Source organism: Triticum dicoccoides, chromosome 6A (assembly GCF_002162155.2).
Source record: "Triticum dicoccoides isolate Atlit2015 ecotype Zavitan chromosome 6A, WEW_v2.0, whole genome shotgun sequence".
NCBI classification, from domain to species: domain Eukaryota; kingdom Viridiplantae; phylum Streptophyta; class Magnoliopsida; order Poales; family Poaceae; genus Triticum; species Triticum dicoccoides.
Genome location: NC_041390.1, coordinates 207,700,044 through 207,712,265, shown reverse-complemented (window position 1 = coordinate 207,712,265; position 12,222 = coordinate 207,700,044). Strand labels below are relative to the sequence as shown.

At 44.1% G+C, this 12,222-nt stretch overlaps 1 protein-coding gene across 1 annotated transcript in view; it reads right to left on the bottom strand.

Moving 5' to 3' along the window:
• LOC119316609 (transcription factor HY5-like) overlaps window positions 1–8,945 on the bottom strand; it is a 16,910-nt gene extending 7,965 nt beyond the window's left edge. The window contains exons 1-2 of the mRNA XM_037590965.1: window positions 8,612–8,945; window positions 8,105–8,285 (exon numbers count right to left, since the gene is read on the bottom strand). Coding sequence (XP_037446862.1) covers window positions 8,105–8,285; window positions 8,612–8,693 — 263 coding nt within the window. The 5' untranslated portion in view covers window positions 8,694–8,945. The remainder of the gene's footprint in view (window positions 1–8,104; window positions 8,286–8,611) is intronic.
• Window positions 8,946–12,222: the final 3,277 nt, after the last annotated feature.

Genomic DNA, 12,222 nt, shown 5'->3' with positions numbered 1-12,222 from the left:
TGGCACTGTCTTCCTCCAAGGGGGCGATCTGGAGGGATCCTACTTGGGGTGAAGTGCGAAACTTTAGAAGTGCTAATTGTGGTTCACGGTGAATTTGCTGTCAAATTTTGAGTGAGATCAAAAATTGATGACTTTAGGTGGGCTTTGGTGGCCGTATATGGTGCGGCGCAGCCAGAACTTAAGCCTGACTTCCTTGAGATTTAGTGAGAGTCTGTGGGGATGAAAGGTTGCCCATTATAGTTGGAGGAGATTTCAACATCATTAGAAGACAAGAGGAGAAAAATAATGACAATTTTGATGGAAGGTGGTCATTCATGTTCAATATGATCATTGAGAGTTTCGACTTGAGGGAGATTGAACTCTGTGATATACAATTCACGTGGGATAATTCCTTACCAATCCCTACCTATGAGAAATTGTGCAGGGTCCTTACTAGTGTTGATTGGGAACAGAAATTTCCACTGGTAACGGTTCGAGCCTTACAGAGGGCCATTTCGGACCATGCCCCATTGTTGATTTATTCCAGGGAATCGACCCATGTGGGCAACAGAAATACGTTCTCTTTCGAACTAGGATGGTTCTAGAGGGAGGGTTCCCTAAATCTTATTGCCACAGAATGGGCCAGGGAGTATGGTGGGACTTCTCATGTGGAAATATGGCAGAACAAAATTAGACATTTACGCCAATTCTTGAGGGGATGGGCCAAAAACCAAAGCGGTATTTACAAAGTTGAAAAGGAGAGGCTAACACAAATTATTAATGAACTTGGTGTTAAAGCGGAATCCACCCTTCTTAATATGTCGGAGCAAGATATTAATAATGAGGCCGAGAAAAAGTTACAAACCCTTATAAGAGAGGAGGAAATAAAATGGGCGCTTAGAGCAAAGGTGTCTAAGATCGTCCAAGGAGATGACAATACACAGTTTTTTCATGTGATAGCTAATGGGAAACATAGAAAGAGGACGATAATACAACTCGAACAAGATGAGGGTACAATTGTAGGACATGAGAACCTAAAATTGTACATCTCTGAATATTATAAGAAGCTTTTTGGAGCACCTGAAGAAAGTTTTGTAGCTCTAGATGAGAGTTCGATCAGGGACATACCTCAACTTAACTTAGAAGAGAATGAGTTGTTGTCTGCTCCGTTCACTGAGAAAGAGGTGTTTGATGCAATAACGCAAATGAAGCATAATAAAGCCCCTGGGCCGGATGGGTTCCCGGCAGAATTTATCAGAAATGTTGGCATATCATAAAGGGAGATCTTATGCCTATGTTCCATGATTTGTTCGATGGCCACTTAAACCTCTTTCACCTCAATTTTGGAACAATAACGTTGTTGCCAAAGAGGGTTGAGGCTATTCACATTGAGCAATTCAGACCGATCTGTCTTCTCAATGTAAGCTTTAAGATTTTTACAAATGTTGGCACGAATAGGTTGACACAGATAGCCCATTCGGTTGTGCAACCAACACAAACTTCTTTCATGCCAGGACGACACATCCTTGAAGGGGTTGTGATCTTACATGAAACACTGCATGAAATCCATACGAAGAAATTAGATGGTGTTGTCTTCAAAATGGATTTTGAAAAAGCGTATGAGAAGGTCAAATGGCCCTTTTTGCAGCAAGCCTTACGTATGAAGGGGTTCAATGAGACTTGGAGATCTCAGGTGGATTCATTCATACAGAAAGGTAGTGTCAGAATAAAAGTCAACGATGATATAGGACATTTTTTCCAGACACGTAAAGGGTTACGACAGAGAGATTCCATGTCTCCGGTGTTGTTTAACATTGTAGCGGATATGTTGGCAGTACTAATTGGCCGGACCAAAGAGAATAGCCAAGTAGGAGGACTCGTCCCCCACCTTGTAGAGGGGGGAGTCTTCGTCCTACAATACGCGGATGACACTATTATATTCATGGAACATGATCTTGCAAAAGCTAGGAATATGAAGCTTGTATTGTGTCTTTTTGAGAAACTGTCTGCGCTCAAAATCAACTTCAATAAAAGCAAATTGTTCTATTTTGGGAGAGCCAAAGAGAAACAAGATGACTATAGAAATTTGTTCGGTTGTGAAATGGGATCCTTACCTTTTAGTTATCTAGGGATCCCAATTCATCATAGACGTTTAACGAACAAGGAATGGAAATGTATAGAAGATCGATTTGAAAAGAAACTGAGCTGCTGGAAGGGCAAGCTCATGTCATACGGAGGTCGGTTGGTTTTGATAAATTCGGTCTTGATGAGCCTGCCGATGTTCCTTCTATCTTTCTTTGAGGTACCGATTGGGGTATGGAAAAGACTTCACTTTTATAGATCCTGATTCTTTTGGCAAAGTGATGAAGCCAAGAAAAAGTATAGATTGGCTAGACGGGATATTATTTGCGGACCAAAAGACTAGGGCGGGTTAGGGATTAAAAATTTAGAGATCAAAAATAGATGTCTGCTTAGCAAGTGGCTATACAGAATATCTACTAAGACCGACGATATGTGGATACAAATCTTGCGGAATAAATACTTAGAATCTAAGACTTTGGCCCAAGTCATCGCTAAGCCAACGGACTCACCATTCTGGAAGGGGTTAATGAGGACGAAAGCAACTTTCTTCCAACGAGTGAAATTCCTAGTTGGTAATGGTAATACTACTAGATTTTGGGAGAATACATGGCTAGGGGAGACGCCTTTGGCTTTGCAATATCCATCCTTATATAATATTGTGCAATATAAGGAGGATTATGTTGCCACAGTATTAAATTTGATACCGCTTAATATTCAATTTAGGAGATCCCTAGCAGGGGGCGTTCGAATGCTTGGTTGCACCTGGTTCATAGGTTGATGGAGGTTCACCTATCTGATCAGGCGGATACAATTCGCTGAAGTTAACCACGAATGGCCTCTTCTCAGTGAAATCCATGTATTCGGACCTAATTGACTCCGGGCCATTGTCGAGGTCGTTACATATTTGGAAGATTAAAGTTCCACTTCGTATTAAAATATTTATGTGGTTTGTCCATAAAGACGTTATTCTAACCAAAGATAACTTGGCAAAAAGGAATTGGGTTGGTAACTCTAGGTGTTGTTTTTGTGATCAAAATGAAACGATTAAACACCTCTTTCTCGAATGTCCTCTTGCACAATTATTATGGCCATCAATTCATATAGCCTTTAATGTTCAACCTCCGAGGAGCATAAACACGTTATTTGGGATGTGGCTTAATGGAGTGGACGTACACTTAGCTAAACATATTCGGATAGGAGTATGTGCATTATTTTGGGCTATATGGAACACAAGAAATGATATGATTTTTAATGGGACACAATTCACCAATTTTTTGCAGGTTATCTACAGAGCTACAATTTGGATCCGTATGTGGTCCTTACTCATTCATGCGGACTTCAGGGAACCTTTGTTTATTGGGTGCAACCGTTGGGAGACGTAGCATGGGCTATCTTCAGCCGATTTGGGTGGCGAGTTAATAATAGGCTAGGTGTGTAGGCATCGTAGCTTATTTTTATATTGCCAGATGTGGCATTTTTTTCAGTCTTATATCGCCAGGTGTGGCGCTTTTCAGTTTTTTTTACTTTTGACTACTGCTCAGTATGAGCATCTTTAGACCTTATGACCTTGTTACGTTTTTATTTAACAATATGGCTGCATGCATCGATTAATGCAGAGACCGAAGGTACTCCTCCTTTAAAAAAATGCTCCAAATTTAAGTATAAAGAGGGAGGCTAACTTCTGACGAGCGAGCGAAGCGAGGCTTGTCGCCGGTAGGCTTGGACCGAAGCAAAGCGTAGCGAGTCTGACTGGTCCAACCAAAGATTAAACTTGGGAATAAACCCCGAAAGAGAGGTTTGAGTCAACACCTTCAACAAGAGCACGCCAATGCATGTTGACCTAACTGAAGAGGTGAGATCATAGGTTCCCGCCAAGAGTATGCACATACTTGTTGTCGAGTCTGTGACCACTAGCAACCTCTCTACTAGCTGAAGCTTTCTCGCTAGCCGGATCTCGATGCTGAGAGGGCCCAAGGCTCACCCGCGTCACTAGATAGAACGTCGGAAGAAGATTGAGTACCTCACCGCTCCACATCCAGCCATTGTCGCACCACCTTTGATCACTGTTGCTGCGAGAGGGAGGGGTGTTGAACGGGGAGTTATGACGAGATTAGCAAACCCCTGCATCCGCACAATACCCATGAGATGGTGAAAAGTGCACCTTCCATAGTACCCTAATTGATTTTGATGATTTACGGTAAAACCATTTGATAGGACTAAGGGCATCTCCAATGCCGTCCATCAAACCGTCCATAGATGTCCGGACCGCGATGTTCGGACACTGTGCCCTCCAACATCGTCCATCAAACGTCCGCAAGTCTGAATTCCCGCAAACTGAAAGCAACCCTGGGAGAGGTTTGCAGGCACCCGGACGGTCGCCCCATTGGAGTCCAACACCTCAGGCCCACACAAAAACTCCACCCGAAACCCCACTTTTCTCACTCCGGCCTTACACCCTTGCTGTGTATCCGCGTAGTCCAAGACTGCCGCCGCTGCTATACTACGCAATCCGCGGCCCAGGCCTTGCCAGACCTCCAACACGCCAGCCGATTTGCATACGCCTCCCTTCTACCCCTGGTTCGGCCCCAAGTACCATCTGCCCTTGTACATCATCATCCATGGTGAACACCACGCCCGACAAGTGTTCGACAAAATGCCATAGTGAAATTTATTGACATTTTTGTTGTTCACTTTGAAGCAAACATGATGGACTCGGTCGCGGAGTACTTCTACACCTACTTCATGGATTCGTCCTCTCAAAAGAAAAATAGGGTTTTGCATGACGCGCCATGCACTAGTCCATTTTTTTTAAATAATGTCCAGATGGACAAATACAGTAATTTAATCATGTAGTTTATTTTTTAAAATATTATATTTTCAAATATAAAATCTTCTGAGATTATTAAATAGAGAAATTTATCCTGTGACAAGGAAATCACGACAAAATATAATCGTAGGAATGGAGAAAATGTTTTATCCCAAAAATTTTGCGCATTGTTTTGATCATTGAAGACTTTTTGCATGCTTTCTGAATAAAAAATAGCATTCAACTATAAGCCTTTTTCTGTTTTCCCAGGCTTTTCTTAGACTTATGATTTTTCCCAAAACTTATTTTTTTTCGGCGAATACGCAAAAGCCTCGAGTATCTTTGCATTGATAGATAGAGTGAAGTTACAGCATTGTGTTAGGAATATGCAAAACTTATTTTTGCAGACAAGTTTTTATGGGTTGGTAACCGCACATTATTGTCCAGACCTGCTTTGACTGGGGTGATGACGTTCGTCTGATGCTGAATGTTAAAAGTCAAATTTGCTTATGTTTGTAGATCTAAACTTGAAACCAAATAGTGGTGGACTAAAAGTGGATTTTTTTTAGTAGGGTTTCATGTATCAATTTGCATACCACAAATATAGTAGTAGCACATCACACATACAGGAATGACTTCATTTTGAAGAGATTGCCTCCCAACCTCTACACTTGCAGGAAGAAATTTAAAGAGGAACTCAAATGGATTCTCCATGGAGCACAGGAAGGCATACATCAGTTTTGAACCATGGGTCAGTTCTTTCAGATAATGTGCCCTTGGGCCTATTTATTGTATTTGTATTTGTTGTAGTTTCCCCATGTATTTTCTGCTTTGATTTGCTTTTCCTTCATTTTTTGCTAGGTTTTTAGGTTGTGTAGTTCTTTTTTCTTTTGGACCTTTTGTACCTATTTTTTGAAAAATAATAAAAATACACAGCAAAGTACTGCAGCTTCCATAAAAAAAATTACTGGTTCAAATCCAGCGTAACAATTCTCAAAATTACCTCGATATATTGCAAGTTCTAGATTGTAGGATCTGCAATGTTTTTTTGGTAATGGATTGGAAAATATTCTTAAGGTGAACTGGTAGGTGGGTTTTATGGGGATATTCCAAATTTTAAAAAGAGTTCAATGGAATTTGCTTAGATTTTGTCTAAAACAGATTTATTTTGTCTGACTAGATATTTTTAGAAAAAGACATTAGGCCTGGTTTCAAATTAACAAGGCCCAAAAGAACTATGGTTATTGTGGTTGGCCCTGAGTGTTTTGGGCAAACTGTTTGTTTGATGCTGGTGGGTTGTTACTCTGCCGTGTGACTTTATTTATAAAGTCGGACGTATGCCTTTTCTCTAACAAAAAAAATTAACAAGGCCCCAAATGGCATGTACAACTGTACAAGATTCAATAAAACATCCTACAAGCATCATAAATATTTAAAATAATATTGCTTAATGGAAAAAAATATCATTTCATATATTTATGCTATACCAAAAAATTCCGAAAGCTTTTTTACACACAGTAGTTATGAAGTATTGTTGGCCTGCAAAGTTTTACGTCCATATGTTGTTTCGTTTGAAAGAAACAAAAAAGCGGCATGTAGTAAGTTAGTTGGCTAGTACAAATCCTAACACAATGGTGAACGGTACGGATAAGGGTGCAGCACACCAGTCCAACCAGAACCACCGTCCACCGAGGGACCAGATCCCACGGGGTGGAGTGCGTCGGAGAGGGGTGAGAGTGATATCCCTCAGTTTGGCACGTACGCACTAGGAGCACAACCAAGAAGGATCAGCACCCACAGGCACCACTCATCTCCAAAGATGATGCCGTCTCACCACGCAAGGCAGCCACTCGGTTTCCGGAGCCCGCACACAAAAACGGTGCAGCAAGAACCTCGCTGCAACCATGGCGAGGGCACCAGGAGCCACTCGGCTTCCATGACGACTTCCTCTGGCGGCAGCGAGGGCAGAAGAGTGTCGGGGGTGGGGGACTTTCTATGGGGCACTAGTAAATGCAACTACTAGAACATTCTTACTCCGTTTATTTATGTAAGGTGTATCTGTTTTATCAAAAGTCAAACAAGAAGTAATGTAGTATGTGTTTTCCAAAGTCAAACACCATAAAAAATGTCTGACATTAATAATAGCACATAATTACAGTATAAAAATATCTTCCATGATATATCTAATGATATTATTTTGTATTATGAATGTACATATTTTTTCTACAATATTGGTTAAACTTCACAAAGCTTAAAAAAATCTTACAAACTATCTTTTGGAACTAAGGGAGTACTGATATGTCAAAAATCCTCTTCTACCCCTAGCCCAGCTGCATGTATTCCACCGTAGATGATACCCTTTAAATTCAGGATATCTCTTTTGCTACAACAAACTCGTCTATCGATCTCAACCAGGCTGAGCTGAGCATCGTATTGGTAATCGTTTTTTTTTTCAAATCATACAGGAGAGCCAAATGTATTTCATTAGATTGAAAGAAGAGTACAGCGCCATAGAAGACACCGCACAACACCAAAGATGGCACGATCCAACAACAAAAGCATAACATAAACAACGACGGAGAATCTAAGGATCATGGCACAAACGTTGGCAACCAACGACCTCCCCGCAAAAAAACAAAAAAAAAAAACCAACGACCTAGACATAACACTAGAAGCCACACAGGTACAAGGACCACAAAGAAGCATGAAAGCATTGACCATCCGTCGAAGGAGCTTGCAACTTCTGAGAGCAAACATGTCAAAAAAAAAAACTTCTGAGAGCAAAGACCACGACAACAGAAGCACAAGTCTTCCATTATGGCCGCTTCCACTGACCCAAAGTGACCCAACTTTCACGAGCACGAGAGCCAGGCGAAGACGGCTAATCCAACCATAGTATTTATTCAGAGACCTCGACATTTGATCCGTATCTAGATCCACAAGAGATCTCTCTAGGAAAAAGAAAGGTCCACAAGAAAATCATTTTTGCTCCCAACTTGGATCCACGAGCAATCTTTTGGTTTGTCTAAACTCAACAAAAGGGGACCTATACATGCATGGCGTGGTTTCGGTATGGACCATCAGGAGTTCAGGACCACCATGCATTGAATCCAAAACATGCATGAATGGGCATCCGTACTCGATCTACCATCCAGACATCGAATTGGGCACACAGGACAGGAGGCATTATCCACATTCAGAAACTCGAAACTGAATTATGCAGCATGAAGCTCGTACCTCTTGAGGCGCTTGTGCTCCTTGTCGGCCGGGGTGCGTCCGCGGCGACGCGCGCTGCCTTGCGCGGTGGAGGACTGGGCGCGCTCCGGCCCGTCGGCTTCCCTCCTGCCGGACGTGGACGCGCCGCTTGGCCCCAGGCCCAGCTCCGGCACCGTACCTATTTCGTCGTCGCTCTCCATCCCTGCAGTCCAACGAAGCTCAGCTTAGCTCAGTTCACCAATCTAGTTCCTTTGGAGATACCGGTCTTTCTGCAAACTCAAACGCTCGGCAGGAATGAATGCAAAGCTTCTTTCCTCAAAATGCGCAGTTAAAGACGACGTGAAATTCGACCCAAAATTCTAGAAAAGTATAGAACATCTCTGGCAAGTGACCAAGATGATCAGAGCTTTCGGAGGCCCGGCCGAATGAACGCCAATCAGAAGGCACAGCGCACAAGAGCTTCGTTTCAAGAACCGATCGAGCTAAAACAGCATTACAGCAGGAGAGAATTGAAGTTCTAGAGCTTGCCTTCCTTGTGCCCCATGTGGTTGCCGGAGCTGGACGACCTGTCGCTGCTCGAAGGCCGCGAGCTCTCCCCCTGTTCCTGCATTCTCTCCCCGCCTCTCTCGTTCCTCCCAATCCCGAGGAAGACGAGGCTACCTCTGCTCCTCTCTTCCTATCTTCCTCCTCCCAGCTGCTTGCTTGTATGGAGTATGGACCATGAGAACTATTTTGTCTTAAGGCGGCACAAAGCGCAGGTAATTCACGGATCAGCCCCTGCAAAGCCCCGTGCGTTTCATACAAGCACCCGCCAATTTACATTGCAGTCCCTGCACAGCGTAGTCGCGGCAGGAAAGAGGCTCAAACGGGGATTCCGCGGCGCGGAACGGGGTTCCATGTAAGACGCGGCTTCGGGAGACGTCATTTATTGGCCCGAAAGTTCCATGGGGGTTTGGGTTTTAGCGGGGCGATCCCAGCCACCCAAGCCGCGAGGATCGCACGGCTGTGAACCGCAGGTCGTGGCTGCCCTGGAGACCACCCGCCCGGAGTCGCGATCCACAGGCGCGGAGACCCGCTACGTGGAGGCGCTGAGGCCCTTCCGCTTCGCCTGCCACACTGACGCGCGGGCCATCGTGCCCGTGGTCCTACCCGTCAGTGAGCTGTCTCGATGTATCGTGGCGCTTTCGCCCGAGGCCGCCGCGCGCGTGCGCGTTTGCTCGGGGCTCGCTGGCGCCTCGTTGGCCACGCAGAAAAAGAAGCGAAATATCTATCGCACGGACGCAGGTGGTGGTGCCTTTTCGGTATCGCCGTCGTGGAAGTAATGCTCTCCGGAAGCTCATCGGGTCACAACGGCAGCGCGATCATCGTCCAGCCAGATATTCCATACTCGAATCGATAGGAGTACTAGTAGTACTTGATGCGCATCTTTGCGAAGGAGGAGAAATTTTAACTTTGTCGATTAGCTAAGGCGGGTCATAGTGGGGAGTAACTTATGTTAGTGTCATGCATATGACACTAGTATAAGTTACTATCTTCATGATGCAAAGTAACATAGTATTAGACTAGCCACAATGAAGAGTAACATATACTAGTACTCCCTACATTTCACAATGTAGTGCTTCCTCTATATCCGTGCTTCAACTTTGACTGTAAATTTAACTATTAAGACCGATTGCGGCGGGAGTAAAAGTTATATTAGTGAATTCATAATCGAGAGAAGTTTTTAATTATGTAATTTTTTCTCCCGCCGCAGTCGGTCTCGTTCGCTTAATTTATGGTCAAAGTTCGACCTCGGAAAACGCGGGCGCACTATATTTTGAAACGGAGGGAGTGACATATACGTATCCCTAGACTATGTTACTACCTTCATAGTGGGTAGTAACTTAAGTGTGGTAACATGTAAGGATCAATTTATTAGTTTATAGACTCATATTGCATTGGGACATGTGATGTTACAATAACTAGCTAAGTTACTACAACTAACTCTCTCCTCATTAACTCATTGCCACATAAGTAAATTTGCTGGGTTGGACTCAATGTTACTGCTGAAGTTACTCCCACTGTGACTAGTCTTAGGTGGTGTTTGGTTCTCTAGTCCTAGGACTTTTTTTAGTCCCAACTAAAAAGTCCCTAGTCCCTAAAAAGTCCATCCCTATTTGTTTCCAGAGACTAAAAAGTCCCTAGTCCCTTCCTAAAGGTTATTAAATGACCATGTTGCCTCTAGTATATAGAAAAATAACAACCAAACAACATCATGGGGTGGCGGGCCAATGAGTGCATGGAGGGGCATTGTTGGAAAAGTCCCCAAAAGACTCTCAAAGAGAGTCTTCTTCATTTAGTCTCAAATGTCTAGTTTAGTCCCTAAAAAGTTCCTCCTGTTTGGTTAAAAAGTCTCTAAGAGGGACTTTTTCTAGTCCCTACTCAAAAAAGTTCCTAGAAACAAACACCCCCTTAGTGTCATAGATGACTTCATTTATTAGCTTGTAGACTCATCTTGTATTGGGAAGCGCTATGTTACAGTAACATATTATGTTACTACTTCTTATTAACTACTTGTCACATAAGCAAAATTTTCTTGAAGTGCACTATGTTATTAGCTAAGTTACTCCCACTATGACTAGTCTAAGGGCAGGGCAGTGAAGGCTGGTTAAACTCAAGCACTTGTATCGCATAGTCAAGCTATGGGAAGGGCATCACAAACGCTGACCCACAAATTTGTTGCATCGGTCCACAGACACAGGGAGTCAGTCATTCAATGTTGCATGCATACATTTGAATCATTGTTTGAATTAACTGGACAAAATTCATGCAAATACGACAAATTTCGAGCATGATTGGTTTGATATCAATATTTGGCATTGCCAATATTTGGCACGCCTCATTTGACAGAATCATAAGTTGTCAAATATGACAACTTTTTGTGAGGTTGATAAAAAAATTGGTAGCCAATCAATCACTAGTGGTACTCCCTCTGTAAACTAATATACCAAAAAATGGGAGTATTTACCAAATATTGCATGCCAATTTTTGACATCGAATCAATCATGCTTTCATATAAATCTGACGAAATCCATTACATTTTGAATATTTTTCATATAACCAAACGAAATTCATTACATTTCTCATATAAACCGGACTAAACCTTATTCTAAACCTAATCTAAATGATCGTCCGCGCTTGTTCCCCATGTCCGGCCTTCAGCCCCGAGAACTGAAGCTCTGACTATTGCCTTTGTCTTCTCTAGTTCCGCCTTTGTAACCTCCGCCTCACGAACCCCGGGCATTGTCACCATCCGTCTACTAGTCGGGCTGCCAGACGACAGCAATGGCGGCCATCTCCTTCTTCTGCTCTGAGGAGAGGGTGTCCTAGAGGGCTTTGGAGCGCGATGAGGCCATGGCAGGCATAGTACGGAGAGGAGAAAGGGATCGGAGGAGGATGACTGCGGCTATGGATGGGCCGGGCTGGAGTTTATATAGCGGGCAGATGGCAATGCGTGTGCAGCGGTGTGCTTAATGGTGGGCGGCGGACTGGTGGTGCCGGAGTAGGTTCCTCGGCACATGCGCGGGTTTAGTGGAGGAAGTTGAGAAGTCTATAGCCATTTCAATGAGATGAGGAGGCGTGTTCAGTCAGGCGTGTAGCGGGCGACGTTCTCTCGGGCGCCGCTTCAATGCCGACAGTGAGAGGTCGCGCCCATTCTGCGTCGGCGTTAATGCGGAGCGGCACTCTATAGCGGCATAAATGCGGGCAACTGGTGTCGGGCGTGGGGGGTAATGGTGGGCCAGGGTAGTCAAAAGTGGGCGTGGCAGCGGTGCAGACTCCCGCAAAGCCCCCCTAGTTTGTCTCTAGTTTGCAGGGAAACTGTGTCCGGACCACCGAGCGGACCGATACATGCCCGTGTTGGATGACACAACACGTCCGAACCGCGCGGTCCAGACGGTTGCAGTGGTTTGAGGCTGACGCCCAAACCCTACACCGCATCCATCCTTGGATCGAGGGACTAGTCCACGGACACGGGTACAGGAGCCGGCCATCCAACGCTAGCCCCTAAATGCCGCCAGTAAGGTTAATTTGAAATTCAAATCTGTCTCATCACATAGCACGACCCGGATCACATCCCTCATTACAACCAAAAAGAGGCA